Here is a 22562-nt window from a genome sequence, read left to right as displayed (position 1 = left end):
CCATTTCGTGTTGGGATTTGCAAGTGGTTGAAGCCTTTGCTTGTCATGCCAATGTGTTGGGTTCATTTATCCCCATAGGTACAATGTGTGAGGCCTGATTCTGGTGTCTCCAGTCATGATATTGTTTTCGGTTCCCACTACCACTACCCAGTTCCAAATGACAAGGGAAGAGGGTAGCCTAGTTGTAAAAGTGCTTGCTCATCATGCCAAAGACACAGGTTCGATTCCCACAAGGGTACCATGTGTTTATCCTGTTTCTGTTTTAGAACTAAAGTCACTGTCTTAATGACCAGTGAAGACATGTCTGTGGTTGTCCTTACAGCTCAGATGAACATAATATACATACTTTAACATTGTCTTAGGATTAGATCACTTTATGGGGAATTGAGGAAATCCTTGTTTGTGCCCCTTGATTAGAAGGAGCAGGTATTCCTGTTGTCCCTAGAATAGAAAATGTTGAAAGTTTAGATAGTATGATGTTTTCTATAGGTTACATTGTATGGAATGTTCCTCATTGTAATGGTGTGCTGTTTGTAGGCTCTTTATGATTACCAACCGTCAGAAAGTGACAGCCAACCAGTGAGGGCATGGCTAGCAGTCATGGAGAAGGCTCATTTCAACCTGCACAGGTGAGCTGAAAACTGATTATGAGTTTCTCAACCAATTAATTATCAGTTAATACATGGCAAGTGATTCTGTAGCAGTGATTTCCTAACCTGGCAAAACTAGGCCACACCCACCCCTTATTCACTATTGCGCTGACCAACGGTGTTGTTTATTTAGACTGGACCCCAAGCTGTGTCTGAGTCACCTGCCTAAACTGGTTTCAGCTTGTATGATTTGCCTCCTCTCAGACAGACACGATGTGGTCAAGTGTGCATCTGCCACCCTCAAGGTAACACTAACAAATAGTCCACTAATGTTTGTTAAATGATTTTCCATTGTAATTCTACTGACAGCAAAGTGAAGAAATTACTTAAGGTTTATCCAGGAACCATTTTAGCATGGTTGTTTTAGTATAAATATTTGTAACTTAGCAACTAGTTTATTGTCCATGATTATGTTAGCATTTCATGACTTTCACAGCAAGTATTCATCCTTTAATGTTAAATAATTGAAAAGGAAACAGTTCCTAGTTAGCTGTTTACTACTTGGTCTCCAGCTGTTACTACAAAACTGTCTGGCTCCATCTGGTGACATCCTGACTCAACTGGTTCAGACTGGATCCTACTCTCCTGTCCACAAGATTGTGAAGGCCCTGGAGACTGGCCTTAGTTACCAGTATCACTCCGTGTGGGGATCAGTACTGCAAGTGTGGGTGGCGGCCTTTGAGGTGGGTGAACTCATCATCTGGTTTGATTTTTTAATGAAGCATGATTTCTTTTCTTGAAACAGTGTAGAGATTCTTGCACATTAGAGTTTGGAACTAGTCCTGTTTTGGGTAAGTATGTATTCAGCATCCATCTGTCCTTGTGCTCCATTTCTTGTTAATGCGATATCTCAATGACTGTTGTACCCATTGTTTTCAAATTTGGTGACAGCCTACACTGGGAGATTATGCCATGACACTTGTCACCATGACACTTGTCACCATGACACTTTGACCACTTTTCAAGGTTGTGTAAACGCGATATCTTGTAAAACATTACACCCAATGTCTTCAATATTTTGACAGCCTATGTTGTGTGATTATTGCAGACACCAGTCATTTCAGTAAAGTAGTAAATATGTTATAAATATTTTGTCCTTTCTTCAGTGGCAGGGCACATTGCCATATTAATGGCAAACACTTGTTCCTACATTATGTGACAGCGACCAGTGCCATACGAAAAATCTGGGCGCATCTTCTCAGTGACATAATTCGTGTGCAAACCCCAAGACGTTCTTGGAGGAACTTGGTTACATGCTCTACAAGGATTAAAGAACCTTTCACCTAAGACTAAAGATCAGTAGCAGGATTTTGTCCCTTTTTATATTAAGGATAGAGGGAATAATGTCCAGGGTGTGTGTTTTTAGGGGGAATTTGTCTGGGCGGATTTTGTGCTGGATTCCCTGTTTTGGCATGACAAAACTGTTTTTCAATGTTTGCATTTTCCGTCAGTTTTAGTTTGTTCCAGTTTTTAGTGAAACTGAAGCATTGATATCTGGTTGCATGTGTATTCATGAAAGTGATGTGTCTGTGAAGGATTTTTGATAAACTAGTTTCTAAATCAACTGGGAAATATTTTTGTAGTATTTTATCATGTTTAATGAATTAATTCATTTGTTTTACATTGCTTGAAAGAAGTACTATGTTTTTGTGTGTAAAATACACCTGTTCAGCATTAGATACACTTTGGATTAATGGAAGTTTTTTTTTAAAACTGTCTTTCATTGTCCTTCCAGGCATTTGGAAAACCATGTCACTCCCTATTGAAGAAAGTGAGTATTCTTTCATGATGCTTAAAAGATAAAGTTGACAGTACAGTGGAAGCTCTCTAAACCTTCACTTGTCGGAACTGAAGAAATAATAAAAGTTGTTCACTGGTCATAGTGGGAGCATGGGTTGAGGTACCCTTGATGTTTGCTTATGTTCCCTGAGGCCGGATGTCACTTTCAGTGTACATTGTTGTATCACATTCTTTCTACTTAAACACATGTTGTGGCGGCTCATTTCATGGCCACAATTCAAAACTGGCAGCTGCCAGATTGCAGAGTTTATAGAAGATGATAGATGTACCAGCAACAGACCAGAATGAGATTTTATGCCAGTGTTGGCAACTTGCCAGATTGGACAGCTGCCAGTTATGACAGCTTTTCATTGATGATAATGTTCTTTACTTTTTGATCAGGACTTGGTGAAAGGTTGATGATTCAACAGTATTCACTCATTCACTGCTATGAAACCTGTTGTGTTTGTAGTGGTTTTGACATTTTTCTTGTAGTGTCTCCTGTCCATGGCAGATCTGAGGGAAACCCCACATTTTGCCTTCAGAGTTGACCTTGACATTGCTTTGGGGTCAGCAGTCAAGGCCATGGGACCTCGTCTGTTTCTTGAAGCAGTTCCTCTTCAGATATCTGGTGATGGGTAAGATGTAGCTTCTCTTATGGCTAGTGGTGTTCTGATTAATTGAAATAATAAAAGATTGGTTGCACTTACCAAATGACCAAGCAATCAATCCCATTTTCTCATAATTGAACACGAATGATTTTGGAACTATTGTTATAGTCTTTGAGACACTTGACGATGGAACATATGTTCAGAGTTAACAAGGTCTGAAAATTCTTTGAAAACTGAACTGAAAAGTCATGACTGAATATTTCTTGAAGAATCCAGGAAGTGTAGGGTCATGATATATTGGTCATCTCTTTAAAGTGTCAAGTTGCATCATGTTACACGTATCTGCAACCTGGATAGGAAAATCTGAAAAATAACGCTAACCAACTTCTTTCGATGATTGTTCGTTGGTAATGAAGCAGTCATCAATTCTGAGATTTCAACTAATCCCCAACACTACGTACAGCCTGACTTCACACTGAATATGAAGCATTGAAATAAATCTTACGTGATTGAATGTGGTTTGGACCTCAGATATCCATGGTACCAAATGCAAAATTTGGTTGCATTGATTCTCATCATACTGTATGAACATTGCAAGGTTGTTTAAACATTTACTCATTATGTCGATGACCTTATTCGATTTCCAACAAGGGGATAATGTGTGATGCTTATTCCTGGTGTACCCTGATGTGATGTGGCTGGAATATTGCTAAAAGTGGAATAAAGTGATGATTATTTTTAGTGTAAACAGAGCATTCATTGCTCTCTATTGCCTTGATTCTGTGTTGGCATGTTGGTCAGTGGATGTTTGTTTGTTCAAGAGATGACCCAGACTTCCCTCGGAGTTGGCTGATTCCTGTGTTCCGTGATAACATCAGCAACACAGAGCTGGGTTTCTTCACATCCTACTTCCTGCCTCTAGCAGCTCGGTTCAGACAGAGAGGTGAGGGTGGTGTTTGGAGGGGAAGGGTGGGACATGTCAGCAACACAGAGCTGGGTTTCTTCACATCCTGCTTCCTGCCTCTAGCAGCTCGGTTCAGACAGCGGTGAGGGTGGTGTTTGGAGGGGAATGGTGGGACATGTCAGCAACACAGAGTTGATCTTCTTCACATTCTGCTTCCTGCCTCTAGCAGCTCGGTTCAGACAGAGGTGAGGGTGGTGTTGGGAGGGGAATGGTGGGGACATGTCAGCAACGCAGAGCTGGGCTTCTTCACATCCTACTTCCTGCCTCTAGCAGCTCGGGTTCAGACAAAGAGGTGAGGGTGGTGTTGGGAGGGGAATGGTGGGGACATGTCAGCAACACAGAGCTGGGTTTCTTCACATCCTACTTTCTGCCTCTTGCAGCTCAGTTCAGACAGAGAGGTGAGGGTGGTGTTGGGAGGGGAATGGCGGGGACATGTCAGCAACGCAGAGCTGAGCTTCTTCACATCTTACTTCCTACCTCTAGCAGCTCGGTTAGGAAATGAAGGGTGGTGTTGGGAGGGGATTGGCGGGGACATGTCAGCAACACATAGCTGATCTTCTTCACATCCTGCTTCCTGCCTCTAGCAGCTTGGTTCAGACAAAGAGGTGAGGGTGGTGTCAGGGAAGGGTGGGGGTGACATGTCAGCAACACAGAAATGGGCTTCTTCACACCCTACTTTCATGCCACTAGCAGCTCGGTTCAGACAGAGAGGTGGTTTGGGGAAGGGAGAGAAAAAAAGAGGGGGTGGTGAAACCTTCCCAAAGTCAGTACACTGTGTTCAGCCTAGGGTGTCATTCCATCAATATTGCTGTAATAATAATACTTGCTGTAATACTCCTTCTCTTCTGCAGCCCAGCAGTGTGCCAAGGACCAGAATGTGGTTGCAGCCAAGAGTTACGAGGCGTTACAGCAACAGATCTGGTCCTTGCTACCTGGATTCTGTAAACAGCCGACAGACATTGCTCAGGTATGTCCTACTTCCTTTGTAATGCAGACAGTGGCACCTGTACATCATTCTCCCTGATCATGGGGATTCTGGGACCCAGGAAACTGTTTCATGAAAGGAACGTAGCACAATGACTTACATAAGTCTATGTTAAAGTATGGGAGTTATGATCAGCTTGGTGCAATGGAAACTGACCTTAGGAAACTAGCTTAGTCTTGAGATACTATGTGATGGCTTAGCGAGTGAGTGAGTGAGTTTAGTTTTATGCAACACTCAGCAAAATTTCCAGCTGTATCCAGTGATCAGCATGAGCATCGATCTACGCAATTTTGATATGATGACTAAGAATTAGTGACTTGATTGACTTCATATGTCGTGGTGACTCACAGTATTCATCACATAAATAACTGGTGTAGACTCTGTAATATACATGCTGCCGCCATGTAATGGGAATATTGCAGCGTTCTTGTTTAGTGCAAACTTGATGTCGGAGATGAGACAAAAAATGTCAAGCTAAGATTAAAAAATATTTTGTAGCATGTTTGAGTAAACAGTTTTAACTATTTTCAGAAGCGAATCGATCAAATGAAAAAAGATGCCTTAAATACTGGTTTAAAATTCTGATGATGCCTGAAAGTCGTCTACCAAAAATATTGTATAATATGATGGTACCTCTAGATAATATGGGTAAAACATCATGGGCATCACATATAAGAAATCTGTGTTCTCATGGGTATGGTCTTGTATGGATAAGTCAGAGTGTTGGGGATGTCTCTATGTTTTTTAAAAGAATTTCATGATCGAGCTGTAAATATGTTTTATCAGGAATGGCATTTCACTGTAGAAAGTAGCTCTCGTTATCAGTTCTATAGAACATTTTAAACTCTAATACAGCCTGAATTGTATTTATCTAAACTAACTTTTCACTGTAATAGAAATATATTTGCCAAATACAGGACAGGCTTGTTGGACTAAGGGTAAATAGAGGTAGGAAACTGTCCATCCCAAAATCTGAAAGAATTCGTTCTTTATGCAATTCTTCAGTTGAAGATGAAGTACATTTTACCCTTGATTGTCTGTTTTATGAAGATTCACGCCACAAGTATATCCCAGAATAATATCTACCGAAACCATCATTGATAGCTTTTACTTGTATATTAACAACTAATAACGAATCCACCCTTCGTAACCTAGCTGTCTATGTTAAGTATGTGTCTGTTTGTCGTAACGAGCACTTACATTTAACCATGTCCTAATGTATATCCCTACAACATGTATCACAACGCTGTATGCATCTCTCTTGTATAAGGGCTGGTGGCCTAATATACAGTAAACAATTGTCTTGTCATAACCATCAATGTTGTGTCATATATACATGTTTGCACTTTTTGGTTACAGTCTTTCAAAGGCATTGCAAAAGTACTTGGCAGTGCCATATCAGAGAGGCCCGATCTTCGTATGAAAGTCATGGCTTCTCTGAGATCAATCATCACACAGAACCTGGACAATGGTAAACACACTTTGAGATTCCTTATTGTATTCTCTATTAGATTAGGTTTTTGCTGGCCCGTGAAGGCTCGGGTTAGAATAGACCTTCAGCAAACCATGCTTGTCATGAAAGGCGACTACACTTGAGGCAACTAACGGGATCAGATGGTCAGACTCGTTGGCATTTTTAGGCATGTCATTGGTTCCTAATTGTCCACATCAGTGCTCATGCTGTTATCACTGGATTGTCTGGTCCAGACTCGATTATTTACAGACCAGTACCATATAGCTGTAATAGTGATGAATGCGGCATAATACTAAAGTCACTCACTCACTCTCTTCTCTCAGTTTTTGTCTGGTTGTGTAAGGGCAAAACTGGACCCTATTAAGTGAATTACCTCCCTTGACTTGGGAACTGTGTACTCTGAAACGCCCTGATGCCTCTACCACTATGATCATTGTGGGAGATTGTTCTCTCAGTTTACGGTAATTAATGGTAATGATGTTGATGACTGTATTGTCTGGTCTTGACCTGATTGTTTACAGACAGCTGTCATTTAGCCGGAGTATTGCTAAGTGCCGAGTTAAACAAAGTTAAGGAAAATGTCATCTGAAACTAGTAACTCACTATGTTAGTCACACCTTAGTCTCCTTTCACAAAGCACTAAGATGATCGTAAGTCATTAAAGTAACCTTAGTGCAGTTTTAAACAAGGGGAGTTAAGGGTGTTTAACTGCCATCACAAACACATGCACAGGCAAGTCAATGTTAAACTCTTCTGATGTATGTATCCACATATCCAGATATCAACAAGGTGGAGTTGGCCAGGTTTGGGAAGAATTTCCTCCCTATTCTCTTCAACCTGTTCACACAAGATGAGGAGAAGAAAGATAAGGCCCAGAGACTGGCGGTTCTGGAGACAGTTCGAGCCTACACTCAGATATGTGATAAACAAGTGAGTCCTGCTTTACAACTGACTGAGTAAATATGTTTTTTTGCTGCTTCTACAAATATTCCAGCAATATCATGGTTGGAACAACAGAAATGGGATTCAGATATTGACCCATGTGGAGAATCAAACACTGGTCTTCAGAGAGATGAATGTTTGAACCTCTCAGCTTCCAACTAATGAGTACCACTTGCTTTGAAGAGGTTCTTGATAGACAAAAGTATATCGGCACCTGAATCAGTGTTAAGTACGGCTGTTGTTATATGTCAAGTAGTAATTGTGATTTACCACATGTATGTAATTATTCGTTAATACAGTTATAGAATTAAAAGTTGAAATTGGCATTTTTTGTGTCCTGGTTCCTCACTTCTACAGGATTTTGTGTTAGTTAACAGCAGCTGTAGACAATCAGCAAGTCAATATTATTAACACCTTTCTTAGCCTTATACAAACAATATCGTCACATCGTCTTAAGAGAGGTTGGCGACAGGGTAGCCTAGTAGTTTAAGTTTTTGCTCATCATTGCCGAAGACCCAGGTTCGCTTCCCCACATAGGCACAAAGTGTGAAGCCCATTTCCGTCTCCCTGCTGCTAAAAGTGGCATAAAACTAAACTCACTCACTCACTCAACCTCAACAGAGGTTGTGAATAATTTCAATTTGTAGTATAAACTGGTGTTCAGCTAATGAAATGCCTTTTTGAGATAGTTGATTTTGGATGTTATGATGAGATTTGGATTGATATGGCTTTTGTAGTCATTCCTGATCCTAGGATTGATCTACTTGTAGGAAAGAATAGAACGTGTACGACCGGAATGTTTTGGGAGGTTAATTTTAAATATGTCGTCTGAATTCCACACCATGTTTTTTTTCAGCTAGTGATATCATTTTTTGACAAGTGTTGTTCAAAAATGAATGAAGAAGACATCACAGTGGAGAAAAGGTGCGTGATAACTTTGTAGAGCTTATTTCATATTATTTTCTTATTTACAATATTATTGTGATTATTCTTATGTAGATGATTTGGTGTAGATTTTCTGAATCCCCAACTGGTAAAAGATTAGAAACACCAACACACCCACACACCCACACACCCACATGCCCACACACCCACATGCCCACATGCCCACATGAACATCACTAACATCATGTGTTAGAACATTTTTTGTTTGTTTGTTGCAGACTTGCTTTGACTGACTTGATGATAGCTCTAGTGTCATCTGTTGGTGAAGACCAGCTCAAGGCAGCTTTTGATTTGTCTGTTCCAAACCTAACAGTGAGTTTGCTTTAAATTCTTGCTGGCCCACAAACCCAAGGCTACAAACTTCTGTGACATGTAAAGATCCAATAAATCTTCAGCAACACATGCTTGTTGTAGGAGATGACTAAAGGGGATGGATGGATGACGCAAGTGATTGTTTCCCAGTTGCGTAGATTGATATCCATCACTGGATTGTTTGGTCCAGATTTGATTGTTTATACAGACTGACATATATAACTGGAATATACAACAAACAAACACAAGTGTATGCAGGGAACAGGTAAAACTCTGATATTGGTGGTGCTCATTGACTGGGGATCGGGTGGTTGACACATGTCATCGGTTCCCAATAGCACAGATTAATGCTCATGTTGTTGATCGCTGGATTGTCTGGTCCAGATTTTATTATTTACAGACTGCTACCATATAGCTGGAATATTGCTGAGTGCGGCAACTCACTCAATCATTGACTGGTAGCATTTGAAGGGGGTAATTTTTTTTTTTTTTTTTTTTTTTTTTCATCTGGAAATGACTGAATGGAAGTCATACTTTGGACTTCTTCTATTGGACGGACTAGCTACAAATCGATTTCTACAGAGATATGGGCAAAACCATTAAGATGTCTAGGTCAAGTACACAATTTAATCACCTGGATCCTTGAAGATTTGAATTAGAAATGGTCTTCAGCAACCCATGCTTGTTGCTAGAGGCTGCTAAAGTGATTGGGTGGTCAGGCTTGTTGACTTGAGAGGAAAAGCCAGATTTATGGATGTCAACTTCTTTATTGTGGATAACACAACTTCTTCATTGTGGATAACACAATCGAGAAGTTGACATCCATAAATCTGTTTTTTCTTATGCTTTCCACTTGTAAATACCATTCAAAGATTTGTTGGCGTGGTTGACACGTCATTGTGACCCTATTATGTAGATCAGTGGTCATGCTGGTGATCACTGGATTGTCTGATCCAGACTTGACTTCATACTGATTGGCATCGTATAGCTGGAATATTGATATTAAAACTGATGGTGATATATTTGTTGTGTTCTGTCAGACTAATTAAAGATTGATTGCTATGTAGATGTGGTTTCAACCTTTAGTATGTTGTTGTCAAGTAAGCTCTTTAATCGTATCTGTGTTTGATCTACCTAGCATCAGCAGTCTCTTATAAGAAAGTCCTGTTAGTTATCTCTGCATTTGATATCACTTACAGAGCACAGAAAAAACACTGCAGAAAAAGTCATACCGGGTCCTGCAAGAAATCTGCTCGGGCAAATCTCCTGATAGTCAGAAGTTCACAAGGAAACATCTGAACAAAGTCCAGCAATTGCTCGTGACATCGTTAGCCAAGTCCAGTCCAGCATCCAAGGCAGTGAGTAGCCAGACGTACATTGATATGATCACTTACATATATCATGATATATTCAGCTACATGGCAGAATTAGGATAGTGGTTCACAAGATGGGACAGCATGTGAAGCTGATTTGTAAATTGGATGCATGTGCAGAGGTGCCTACCCTTACGATTTTCCCACAATTATTATGATTTTTACATTCTATGGCATTACGGTAGTGTATAGCAATACCACGATTTTCTGAGTGTCAAAATTTTAAAATTACTTTTAAAAATTACAAGTGAAACTTTTAATCTTTCAATTTGCAATCACCCATGAAGCGTTCTTGAGTTACTGCACTTCCTGTCATCAGGCGCAACAATTATTTCTGGGGTGCATCATGAGGTAATCATGTTCGCCAAGACTGTATAATTTCGATATGTGCATGAACTACCTCATGCACATATCTTGTTTCTGATTGTTTGTTGAAGCAGCTTGGCAAAGATCTTGTATTTCCGCTATGCAAATGAAAATTACTGAAAAAACTTGTATTTCCCATCACTTATGCTGATGGGACACTTTAAGGGTAGGCACCTCTGTATGTGTATGTACATACACATAGAGACCTTTAGCCTTCTGCTGGCCATCATACATAATGTTGACTATTTTTTGTCTCCCATCATACACAATACTTACCATTGTCTCTCTTACATACATAGACCAGTGAAGATCGGGGTTAGAATTGATCTTCAGTAACGCACTCTTGTCATAAGAGGCAGTGAACATGACCATATGGTCGGGCTTCCTGACTTTGCTGACACATCATTGTATCCCAGTTTTGTCTGGTCCAGACTTGATCATTTAGTACATATAATTGGAACATTGATGAACTCAGCGTAAAACTGAACTTACGCACTCATTTACTTCAACCACACACATTGCTGACCTTTGTTTATTTGTTCCCAGCCTAGGCTGCGATGTCTGATCAGTCTCATGCAACAGCTTGAGACGCCACACATGGAATTCTTCCTAGCTGTTGTGCCTGAGGTCAGTTGTTTTCAGAACCATTTTAATTATTTGTTTTGTCATGATGGAATCTTAGATGGCCTCAGTCAGTTTGCCACCAGTGGCAGTTACAGGGGGACTGTTGTCCATCCATTTTCATGCATGTCATTTTACAATTGAGGCCAGATTTACCCAATTTGTGCACACCAGTTAACAGGAAACAGTAGTCTGTGGGTGATGCTGAAGTGTTCCTTTCGCTGTCAGGAAATATTTGTGAACACATGGCTTACCTCTTATTCATAAAAAAGCCAAAACTGAGTATGCTTTTGTATAGGTTAGCATGCTGATGTCCAGTGCAACCAAGCTCTCACCAGTGATGTGACACACAAGGAAAATGATGCTAAACGCACAAAGGAGAATAACTCCAATCCATCTTGCTATTTTTACCACTATGTAAAGTCAAACACTTTAAACTACATATATCATGATTTGAGTGTTACATATGTGTCTGTTTTCCAGGCCATGTTATGTACCAAGGAGATCGCAGAGAGGGCCCGTGTGGCTGCTTATGACCTGCTGATGGTGATGGCCGACACAATGGTCAGATGGTACCCAGACAAGCCTGAGTCAGGTATGTGTTCTGATCTGTTTCCGTGGTTCGGCAACATTTCAGGAACACTTTCAAGAACATCACTGTACATTGTTCGATGCTCATTAAATGATATGTTACAACTTATTCAGTTCATATTGGGAAAAGATGCTATTATAGTTTCAGGTTCTGCTACAAAGTTTCCAATGTTACCTCTTACACAGGTTTTACATGAATTACTTTTGAAATTTTCCAGTGAATTTTCATGAGGAATGTTGGCTAAATGAGTGATGCTCATTCCTTTGTCTGTGCTTAAGTGCTTTCAAATTAAGTTGTGTTAGCTATATTGTATAGGGTAATTGAATAAATATTCAAAAGTATATGATGCTGTGAGTGACAAGCAAGTTGGTTTCAGATGTTACTGAGTGAATTTTCAGTGCATACTTGACACTGTTTCCTTGCTGTCTACAGAGTCCATTGGCAACTTTTTCAAGATGGTTCTAGCAGGACTTGCTGGATCCCCACAGATGATCAGCGGAACTCTCCTGGCACTCACCAGACTCTTGTATGGTTACAAAGGTAACAGTCTTTCTTTTAAACATTGACATCAGTAATGTTCTGACTTTTAGGATCTGGATTAGAATTGAGTAACCCAAGCTAACAGGATCAGGTGGTCAGGCTCGCTGGCTCGGTTTACACAAGTCATTGGCTCTCAGTTCCGTAGATAAATGGTGATGCTGTTGATCACAGGATTGTCTTGTCCAGACTGGATTATTAACTGACAGCTGCCATATGGCTGGAATATTGTTGAGTGCGGCATAAAACGTCCACTCTGTCACTCACTCTCTGAATTTGAGGAACATAAACCTGTTTTTCTACTGTGTAAATTTCCATGGCAAGGTGTTGACATCCATTTGTTTGTGTGTTTCTCCCATTGACAAGATACTGAGTTTTGTAAATAATGGTGTGTTTCAGACAAGGTGTCGAGTGACTTGCTGGACATGCTGGTGGAGAGTGTGTGTCTGCTGCTGTCGTCCAAGACAAGGGAAGTGGTCAAGAGTGGCCTTGGCTTCATCAAGGTCATGCTGTCAGCCTACACGGAGAGCAGACTGGCAGGACAACTCAAGACACTGGTCAGTTCTACCTTACACAGAGACTGATGTGATATTGTGTTGAATTGGACTCAGTTTTCAGGTATTTGAATTGTTGTGAGAACAAGATTATGTGGTGGGCACATGGCAAGACGTAAATTCAGTCTCGGTAAAGTTTGGCTTGGTATTATTTGTTATATGGCTATACTGAATCTAACAAACATTACTAGATTTGACCAATCAGAACAGTTAACATTCGGACATGTCATTTGAACTTTTCCCTTGAAAACTCAAACGATTCCAAATGCTATTTTCTCCATGATCGCTTCTGAGTGCTACTCATAAGCATATATACTGCAGGTTAAATATCCTTTGTGAGGATTTTTGTTTGTTGAGAGATAAGTGTCAGCGACTGGGAAAGAGAAAATCCTGCTGAACCGTATTATAGTAACTGTTGCCTGATTGGTCAGTTTGACCATCTCGTGTTTGATTTGGTGGTCATAGGTCGCTCAAAGGTTACCTGACATGACCTCCTACTAGGGTTCGTTATGCTCTGTTTAACAGAGGAATGAATAATACTGAACCTAAGTATACTTAGACTGGATGTAAACCACAATCACAAATCAGTAAGTAGCATCCCCATTCAGCCAGTTTATTACCATGGGACTGTTTGATAAAGTGGTAAATATCCATTAACTATTTTGCACCTGAGTATGTAAGAAAATACTGTTGGAAAAACCTGACCTGTTGAGGATTCTAGGTTAGAAATGGCCACAAGCAAACACTGGATGAGACATCTAAAGATATGTGGAGAAGAAAGTGTCCTCATGCTCTCATGGTGTGGGGAGCGGAGGAGTAGCCCAGTGGTTAAAAGATTCCCTCATAACGTCAAAGACCCGGGCTTGATTCCCCACATGGATGCATGGAATGAAGCAAATTTTTGGTGACATTCAATTTGATACTGCTGGAATATTGTTAAAAATGGGGTAAAAGTAAACTCACAAGCTGACTGATGGCGTAATACATAGTCACTTGCAATATCAATTGTTGGTTTCTTTACAGGCTGCCATAACTGTTGGAAAATTGCCGAGTGCAATGTTAAACAATGATCAATCAAACTGTTCATGAGCCATTTTTAATCAATACAGGTGTCAAGTCTTGTGGGGATGAAGGAGGACTGCCGTCATCACTGCCACACGCGTGTCAAGCAGATCTACAGCAAGCTCATCAGGAAGTTTGGGTAGGGAAATGATTCATCAGTCATGACTCGTAAACGAACAAAACTCATGTCTGTGTCCTGTAACAAGGCCAGACTATTGTTGAAGGTCATTGTGTTCAACACAACCATGTTAAATATTGTAAAGTTCAGTGTTTATGTAAGACGCATGTCAATGTTGATGTGGTCTCTGGGGAATTTTCTTGATTGTGTTCCCAGTATCCAGTACTGAGAAAGGTTTTGAATTGGTCTTTAGCAACCCATGCCTGCCAATAGCAGTTGATGTAGGGATCAGGGGATCAGGCTCTCTGACTTGGTCTATGCTTATCACCACTTATATAGAATAGATCAGCTGTTCAGGTCGCTGCACTGTCTAGTCCAGATGGCCATCATATAGTTGGTATATCGTAGAGTGTTCTGTTAAACAACAAGCAGCTCATATTAGAAACAAATATTAGAAACCTTTAATGAACAGAAGGTCACAGTGACTTGGTTGATAGTGTCCAGTCGTGCTTATGCTTTCAGTCACTGGTTTCCAGACTTCAGTACTTCAGCATGGAATACTGCTGACTCAACATACAAATATGTCCACTCACTAAATGACCTGCAGTATATTTGGCAAAGAGTGCCCAAGAAGGACTTGTATATAATTTGTGTACTCATATTTGATGTAAACGTGAATGAGTGAGTTTATTTTTTTGCCACTCAGCAATAGTGCAGCTATATGGTGGGGTCTGTAAGTAATCGAGACTTAACCAGACAATCAAGTGATCAACAGCATGAGCATTGATTGGACTTCAATGACATGTGTGAACCAAGTCAGCAAGTCTGACCACCCGATCCTGTTAGTCGCCTCTTATGACAAACATTTTGATGTAAGAGGTTTCAGAGTGTACGAGTACTGCTTTGGCAGAGATATACCCAGTGGGGAATACAAAACAAGATGTGGCGCTCGTTTCCTTTCGTATGACACTGCTGAGACTGATACATTCTCCTTGTAGGTATGACACAATCCATGGTATGACCCCAGTTAGGGTCCACAAGCTTCTCAACAACATCCGAAAGACACAGGAGAGAGCCAAGAGGAAGAAGTCTGCTGAGGACGAGGATGAGTCGGAGGATGATGAGGATGTTCCAAAGAATAAACCTGAGAAGTATGTATTTCTAGTTGGATGGGTTGTCATTTTGTTGATATAACAGATTTATCAGTGTTGTTATGACAGTTATGATTGTTGTAATAACAGGGTTATCAGTGTTGTCATGACAGTTATGATTGTTGTAGTAACAGGGTTATCAGCGTTGTTGTGACAGTTGTGATTGTTGTAATAACAGTTATCAGTGTTGTGACAGTTATGATTGTTGTAATAACAGGGTTATCAGTGTTGTCATGACAGTTATGATTGTTGTAATAACAGGGTTATCAGCGTTGTTGTGACAGTTGTGATTGTTATAATAACAGAGTTATCAGTGTTGTGACAGTTATGATTGTTGTAGTAACAGGGTTATCAGCGTTGTTGTGATTGTTGTAGTAACAGGGTTATCAGTGTTGTGACAGATATGATTGTTGTAATAACAGGGTTATCAGTGTTGTCATGACAGTTATGATTGTTGTAGTAACAGGGTTATCAGCGTTGTTGTGACAGTTGTGATTGTTGTAATAACAGGGTTATCAGTGTTGTCATGACAGTTATGATTGTTGTAGTAACAGGGTTATCAGCATTGTGACAGTTATGATTGTTGTAGTAACAGGGTTATCAGCGTTGTTGTGACAGTTGTGATTGTTGTAATAACAGGGTTATCAGTGTTGTGACAGTTATGATTGTTGTAATAACAGGGTTATCAGTGTTGTCATGACAGTTATGATTGTTGTAGTAACAGGGTTATCAGCGTTGTTGTGACAGTTGTGATTGATGTAATAACAGGGTTATCAGTGTTGTCATGACAGTTATGATTGTTGTAGTAACAGGGTTGTCAGCGTTGTTGTGACAGTTGTGATTGTTGTAATAACAGATTTATCAGTGTTGTCATGACAGTTATGATTGTTGTAATAACAGGGTTATCAGTGTTGTCATGACAGTTATGATTGTTGTAGTAACAGGGTTATCAGCGTTGTTGTGACAGTTGTGATTGTTGTAATAACAGGGTTATCAGTGTTGTCAAGACAGTTATGATTGTTGTAGTAACAGGGTTGTCAGCGTTGTTGTGACAGTTGTGATTGTTGTAATAACAGGGTTATCAGTGTTGTTGTGACAGTTGTGATTGTTGTAATAATAGGGTTATCAGCGTTGTGACAGTTATGATTGTTGTAGTAACAGGGTTATCAGTGTTGTCATGACAGTTATGATTGTTGTAATAACAGGGTTATCAGTGTTGTGACAGTTGTGATTGTTGTAGTAACAGATTTATCAGTGTTGTTATGACAGTTATGATTGTTGTAGTAACAGGGTTATCAGTGTTGTCATGACAGTTATGATTGTTGTAGTAACAGGGTTATCAGTGTTGTCATGACAGTTATGATTGTTGTAATAACAGGGTTATCAGTGTTGTTGTGATTGTTGTAATAATAGGGTTATCAGCGTTGTGACAGTTATGATTGTTGTAGTAACAGGGTTATCAGTGTTGTCATGACAGTTATGATTGTTGTAATAACAGGGTTATCAGTATTGTGACAGTTATGATTGTTGTAGTAACAGGGTTATCAGCGTTGTTGTGACAGTTGTGATTGTTGTAATAACAGGGTTATCAGTGTTGTGATAACCATTATCTGTGTATGTGATAACAAGATCATCTTTGATGCAATAACAGGGTTATCAGTGTTGTAAATACACATGACTGTGTATGTGATAATAAGGTCATTTTGTGATGTAATCAAAGGGTTGACAGTGAAGTAATAACCGTTTTCTATGTGTGTAATAACAGGATCATCTGTGATGCAATAACAGGGTTATATCCATGTGTCTGATAACAGGGTTATCAGTGTCGTAATAACAGGGTTATTTGTGATGTAATAGCAGGGTTATAGTGTTGTAATAAGGTTGTCAGTGAGTGTTTTAATGATATATCTTCGGTTGCAGTTTGTCAATGGTGTACTGTTTCTCAAAGGTCAGCGGTTCAATTATTGTAATTTAACAAAACAGAAAGTGTTTTGTGAATGTGTTCTCAGAGACATTAGGCCTACTTAAAGTTCTTGTGAAATTACCACAGTGTTATTAATATTAATGTTGTTAATATTTCAGGTTGTTATTGTCATAAATTTGATGACTTTTCTGGCCAAGAGGAAGGGACATATCAATATATCAATGTATCAATGTACTACTTAAAAGAAGTGAAAGATTCCTCTTACTTATACCCATATGACAATAGGTATTCTATCAGGACATGACCTCTGACCCATAGCTGTATGAAGAAATAGTGTTCTCTGACTTTTTTCCGATCATGAATATTATTGCACCGCATGATGCTTTCTTGAAGAGGATCCCAAACTTTGATAAACAGTGGGTTGAAGTAGGGCTGGGACGGGTAGGAAAAAATGGAATCAAGTATGTGGAAATATAAGATATGCAGCATTTCAGTCATCTTTTGAAACATTCAATCATGATTTGACAGAGATTATTATACAAAACTTTAAAGGGTGGTGATAAGACATCAAAACTGATCTCAGGCTATTTGTTTACATCTGTTTAACTAATATTGAGAGTGAGTGAGTGAGTTTAGTTTTACGCCGCACTCAGCAATATTACAGCTATGTGACGGCGGTCTGTAAATAATCGAGTCTGGACCAGACAATCCAGTGATCAACAACATGAGCATCGATCTGCGCAATTGGGAACCGATGACATGTGTCAACCAAGTCCTTGAACCTGACCACCCGATCCCGTTAGTCGCCTCTTACGACAAGCTGAGTCGCCTTTTATGGCAAGCATGGGTTGCTGAAGGCCTATTCTACTCCGGGACCTTCACGGGTCTAATATTGAGAGGAACATCATTTACTTACATTAAAACACATAACTTTTCGTTCCTGTTTTACTGTAATTTGACTATTCACTGTTCATACAGTGATGAATTACAGTCACTAATAACAACTGCCATTAACCAATGATATAACTGTGTGTTACGTCAATGCAGAGAAAGATAAATTATTATCTACCCTTGCCATTACAGAGTTCTCTCCCTTTCCGGGTACCCAATTCCTAGAAAAAGGACTCGATTTCAGCTGTACCTGACCCAGAGTCGAGTACCTGTCCCTGCCCTGGGTTGTATACTTCCAACAGAATTATGTGAAGCTGGTCATTGTCAAAGATCAGTCCTTTGTCTTTTGATGATGCCTAATCTGTATGTTCTATCTGACTTTCTATCTTTCATTCATTGCTAGTGTGGAGGATATACTCCAGGACACAGACTCAGAGATGGAAGAGGATCAGGACAAGAAGAAGAAGAAAGCAGCCAGTCAGAAGTCTCGACAAGGGAAAGGGGCATGGCTGAAAGAAGGCGGGGATGATCAGATAGTGGATTTCCTTGATGCTAGTGCTGCCAAGAAAGTTCTGGGTAGGCGTATAATTTAGTCTGGCATGCTCATGTCGCAAAAGTGGGTACCCAGCAGGGTGAGATCCTTTAATTGCCTTGCTTGGGTTGTATACCTCTAAGAAAGCTGATAATGCACTTGCAGTACTCACTAATCTCTTATTTGTGTTCCTTGATAGTGGTAGGTTGACGCATTTGGTTAGTAGGAGATTTGAGATTATTATTACTATTATATTCAGGCAAATGAACATGTTAAATAATTTTGGTTTTCTGATTGTTGTTGATAAATAGTTGATGGTATTCCATTTATGTTTTAGCCACCAAGCCTAGCCAGAAAACAGGCAAAACCAAAAAGGACTCTGATTTCAAGATGTCTGCCGATGGCCGTCTGGTTGTCACAGATATGGGGGATGACAAAGGTGAGGAATTGTGTACAAAATATTCACTGTGACAGAAATGTATGAGTGTAGTGAGTAACATCTCTTGTACCATTGTTCCTGCATTAACAATGGTTGGCATTATTGCATTCTATAGCCGTTAACTGTTGTGGGATTCATCAACCATACTACCACTGGAAAATAACCTCTTAGAAGGCATAGATCTCTGCTTCAGAGCACTGTTTAAGTGTGACTCACCTATATCAATAGTTTTAACGGTGGGGTAGCCTAGTGGTTAACTTGTTCACTTGCTGAAGATTCGGGTGTGATTCCCCTCATGGGATTCAAAGGGTGTTGTTGTAGCAGAGTGAATAAAAAGGTTCAGTCCTCATAAAAGCTCCTGGTTTCCATTCCTCACATGGACACAATGTGTGAAGCCCATTTCTGGTGTCCCCTGCTGTGATATTGCTGAAATAGTGCTAAAAGCAGTGCTCTCTCACTCAGTATCAGTAGATACTGGCATAATCTGAGGTTTTCTGCCAACTAATGCCCGTGCGAAAGAAAAGGAAGTATACATACAGTAGCTGTCTCTTTCTCACTCATAATTACGTTGGTAGATAGCACAATGACTCTGTTAATGAAGCCCACACGTCTTTTTAGTTGAACGACAGCATAAAAGTGACGTGCAAGGTAGACGACCAGAGTTACCTGCTCTTGGCTGTTGGGGGCCCTGGGGGCCATGTAAGGGTGGTCTCAAAAGAGAAAAATGAGTTATTGTTTTGTAAGTAATTTGTTATCAAAATAGTTACAACTGTCATAGGGATTTTTAATGGACATAAAAATGCTTATATGTACCCCAAGGAGGACATTCTTGAAAGAATTTATAACCTCTACAGGTTGGTATACGTTTTCTGCCAGTAATGACTGTTTATTTGTTCAGGAGAGAAAATGGCTTCTGATGATGAAGATGACCTTGATGACCTCTTTGCTGCATTTGAAGGAGGAATTGCCAAGGTGAGGATCGCTATCTCAGTTGCTTGTCTTATTCCCTCTGACCCTCATGCAAAACTCACAAAGATCCAGGTTAGAACTGATCTTCAGTAGCCCATGATTGTCGTAAGAGGCGACTAACGGGATCAGACTTCCTGACTTGGTTGACACATGTCCTTCTCATTCCAATTCTGACATTATATTATTTTCTCACAGTTTTCGGTCAGTATTTAAGTACTGCATACTGAATCTTTCACTTGTACTGAGATGTATTTATTGCAGGACAGTTAATGCACAAGTTGTCATCAGTACAAGAATCTGTATCAAAACATCACACCTATGAGATACAATATTTGTTCTCTATGACATTTGAACTTTGTTACATGATGGTGATGTGTGTCTCTGTCTCCAGCGGAGGAGAGCCCCCAAGAGGAAGCTGGAGGAAGACTCTGATGATGAGGAGGAGCCAGGAAAATCCAAATACAAAGGTGGGGTTGATAGAAACCTGAGGTTATGGAGGTTTTGAATCACTGGAGGTCTGTTGTTAGGGGCTGTCTACAGAGTGCCAAACTGATAATGATATAAAATATTTAACCTGGTGGTTAATTGTAAAAGAGATTGTTCTGTTGTAGACTGCAATCATTTTCACTGTGGTAATACATTAGGCTCTGAAAAAGAGTGGTCCAATGTAGTGTATAACTGCCATAAGAGTAAATTTGAATCATCTATTAAAGTTTTTGCCACTGTTTTTTCTGGTCACGAATACATACAAAGTAGTGAATGTTTATGATAAGCTGAATATTTCTGACTGTGATAGCGTTTTTGAAGGCAGTGACTATTTCCGTGTTAGACACAGCCAAGTCTCATTAATCCAATGAATGTAACTTAGTCTCATTTATTTAGTCCAACATCCTTGTTAATCCGACAATATTCTGTGCTATGGATGATGTCGGATTAATGAGACTTGACTGTATTTTGGACTGGCGAATATTTCTGATTAGAAAAGTTCTGACCGTTTTGAATATTTCAGATTGTGATAAATTTTTCGTACTGCAGTTAATATTTCTGAATGTGATGAATATTTTTGACTAAGGTTAACATCTAAAATTTTAAACAGTTCGTACATTTTTCAATTTCCTATTTTAGCTGGGGGAAGTGGAATACACCGGCCGCTCACAAAAACAGGCTCTGACTCAGGACCTAAACATTTTGGCCAAGAATATAAGGCAAAGGTTGGTTACTTTGTACACTGAGATTGGTTAGTGCTAATTAATCACGGGCTAATGTGTCTGTGAAGGTCAGAGAAAGGATGGGTAGGTCAGACTTGGTGTCTTAGCATGTCATTCAGCCCTAGTTCCATTGATCAATTCAAGTCACTTGATTGTCAGGTCCAGACATGATTATTTCATGTCATTATCATATTGGTGTTGTTCTACTTAGTGTGGCGTTAAAACATGGGTTGTCATGCTTGACTTTGTTGACACACGCCATCATATCTCAGTTGTGTAAATCAATGCTCATGCTGTTGATCACTGGATTGTCTGGACCAGACATAATGATGCACAAACAGTCACGATATAGCTGGAATGTTGCTGAGTGAGGCACAAAACAACAACAACAACAACCAAATTAATGTGGCATTAAACACCACACTAACAAAATCACTTAACAGTGAGGATGAGAAGTCCTCCATGAAGAACCTGAGTGATCTTGCCAGTCACAATGTGGTATGCTGTCAATTATTGCTGGTAACAGTAAAAACTAAAAGTTGCTCATGATACTGTAAACTGGATTGCCTCACTCCGAATCTAGAACTGTCATAATGTCTGTCATACCACGGAGACACGGCATGCTCAACATTTGTTTCTGTGTAAGAAAGGATTAAAACTTTGTCAAGCTGCTGAACACAGAATGATCCGTGGCAAGGTTTTGCCAGATTGTTTTATTCAGCTGAAATCCTCATCACTAATATTGTAGGGCATAATATTTTATCAGACTTGTTTGGAAATATGTACTAATACAGATGTGGACTTTCTTTGCAGAAGGCTGGCGGTGATGTGAAGAAGACAGGCAAACATGACCCCTATGCCTACTTTCCACTCAACAGACAGACGCTGAATAGAAGGTAAGTCTTAATATGGTTTTGTAAGTTGTAAGATAATTGGAATCTGACAGATGCTCCTGTACAGTGGGCCCTCTCAAAACCGACAGCCCTCCAATCCAGTATGCACTCATTATTGGCACTAGAATTTGGTCCTGGCAGAAGCTAGTTAATTTCTGATCATGGACACACTCTCTAATCTAGCATCTGTCTATTCTGTATTTCGGCACAACAAAAACTGGCCAGTTGACTGTTTGCACTGTATTCTCTTAAACCAGCACACCTTCTATACTGACATTTGTTCTCGGATGCAAGGAATGCCGGACTAACTGGTATGTTGTATTACAGGATGTGCTTAAATGATGTTATATATTCTCCCCAGAGCAAACGATTCCCCATAGTAAACACGTAAGTGTGTTACAGGAGGTGCTTAAACCAATGTCTTAGATTGTCCCCCATTGTAAACAGGTATGTTGTGTTGCAGGATGTGCTTAAACTGATGTCTTATATTGTCCCCATCATAAACGGGTATGTTGTATTGTTGCAGGAAACAGGCAAAGATTCAGGGGCAGTTCAAGGGGCTGGTTCGGGGAGCCAGGAAGGGAGCCGCCAAGGGGACAAAGAATAAGAAGAGGAAGCACTGACACACAAATCTGTAAATAAATCTGAAATAAACATTTAACTGAACAAA

General features: G+C 39.9%; 1 protein-coding gene across 1 annotated transcript in view; it reads left to right on the top strand.

Moving 5' to 3' along the window:
* Positions 1–22562, top strand: part of LOC137265414 (RRP12-like protein) — a 29332-nt gene extending 6770 nt beyond the window's left edge. Inside the window, exons 10-34 of the mRNA XM_067800811.1 lie at positions 538–629; positions 784–895; positions 1163–1333; positions 2386–2421; positions 2925–3067; positions 3862–3983; positions 4856–4971; positions 6349–6460; positions 7242–7393; positions 8262–8329; positions 8569–8662; positions 9862–10020; positions 10948–11028; positions 11506–11617; positions 12047–12154; positions 12551–12708; positions 13815–13906; positions 14884–15036; positions 18255–18427; positions 18721–18822; positions 19721–19794; positions 20183–20258; positions 20917–21002; positions 21813–21895; positions 22419–22562. Of these exons, the coding sequence (XP_067656912.1) occupies positions 538–629; positions 784–895; positions 1163–1333; positions 2386–2421; positions 2925–3067; positions 3862–3983; positions 4856–4971; positions 6349–6460; positions 7242–7393; positions 8262–8329; positions 8569–8662; positions 9862–10020; positions 10948–11028; positions 11506–11617; positions 12047–12154; positions 12551–12708; positions 13815–13906; positions 14884–15036; positions 18255–18427; positions 18721–18822; positions 19721–19794; positions 20183–20258; positions 20917–21002; positions 21813–21895; positions 22419–22515 (2772 nt within the window). The 3' untranslated portion in view covers positions 22516–22562. The remainder of the gene's footprint in view (positions 1–537; positions 630–783; positions 896–1162; positions 1334–2385; positions 2422–2924; positions 3068–3861; positions 3984–4855; positions 4972–6348; positions 6461–7241; positions 7394–8261; positions 8330–8568; positions 8663–9861; positions 10021–10947; positions 11029–11505; positions 11618–12046; positions 12155–12550; positions 12709–13814; positions 13907–14883; positions 15037–18254; positions 18428–18720; positions 18823–19720; positions 19795–20182; positions 20259–20916; positions 21003–21812; positions 21896–22418) is intronic.

The sequence above is a fragment of the Haliotis asinina genome, chromosome 15, assembly GCF_037392515.1.
Source record: "Haliotis asinina isolate JCU_RB_2024 chromosome 15, JCU_Hal_asi_v2, whole genome shotgun sequence".
Classification (NCBI taxonomy): domain Eukaryota; kingdom Metazoa; phylum Mollusca; class Gastropoda; order Lepetellida; family Haliotidae; genus Haliotis; species Haliotis asinina.
Note: the sequence above shows the minus strand (reverse complement) of the source record. Positions and strands in the feature narration are given on the sequence as shown.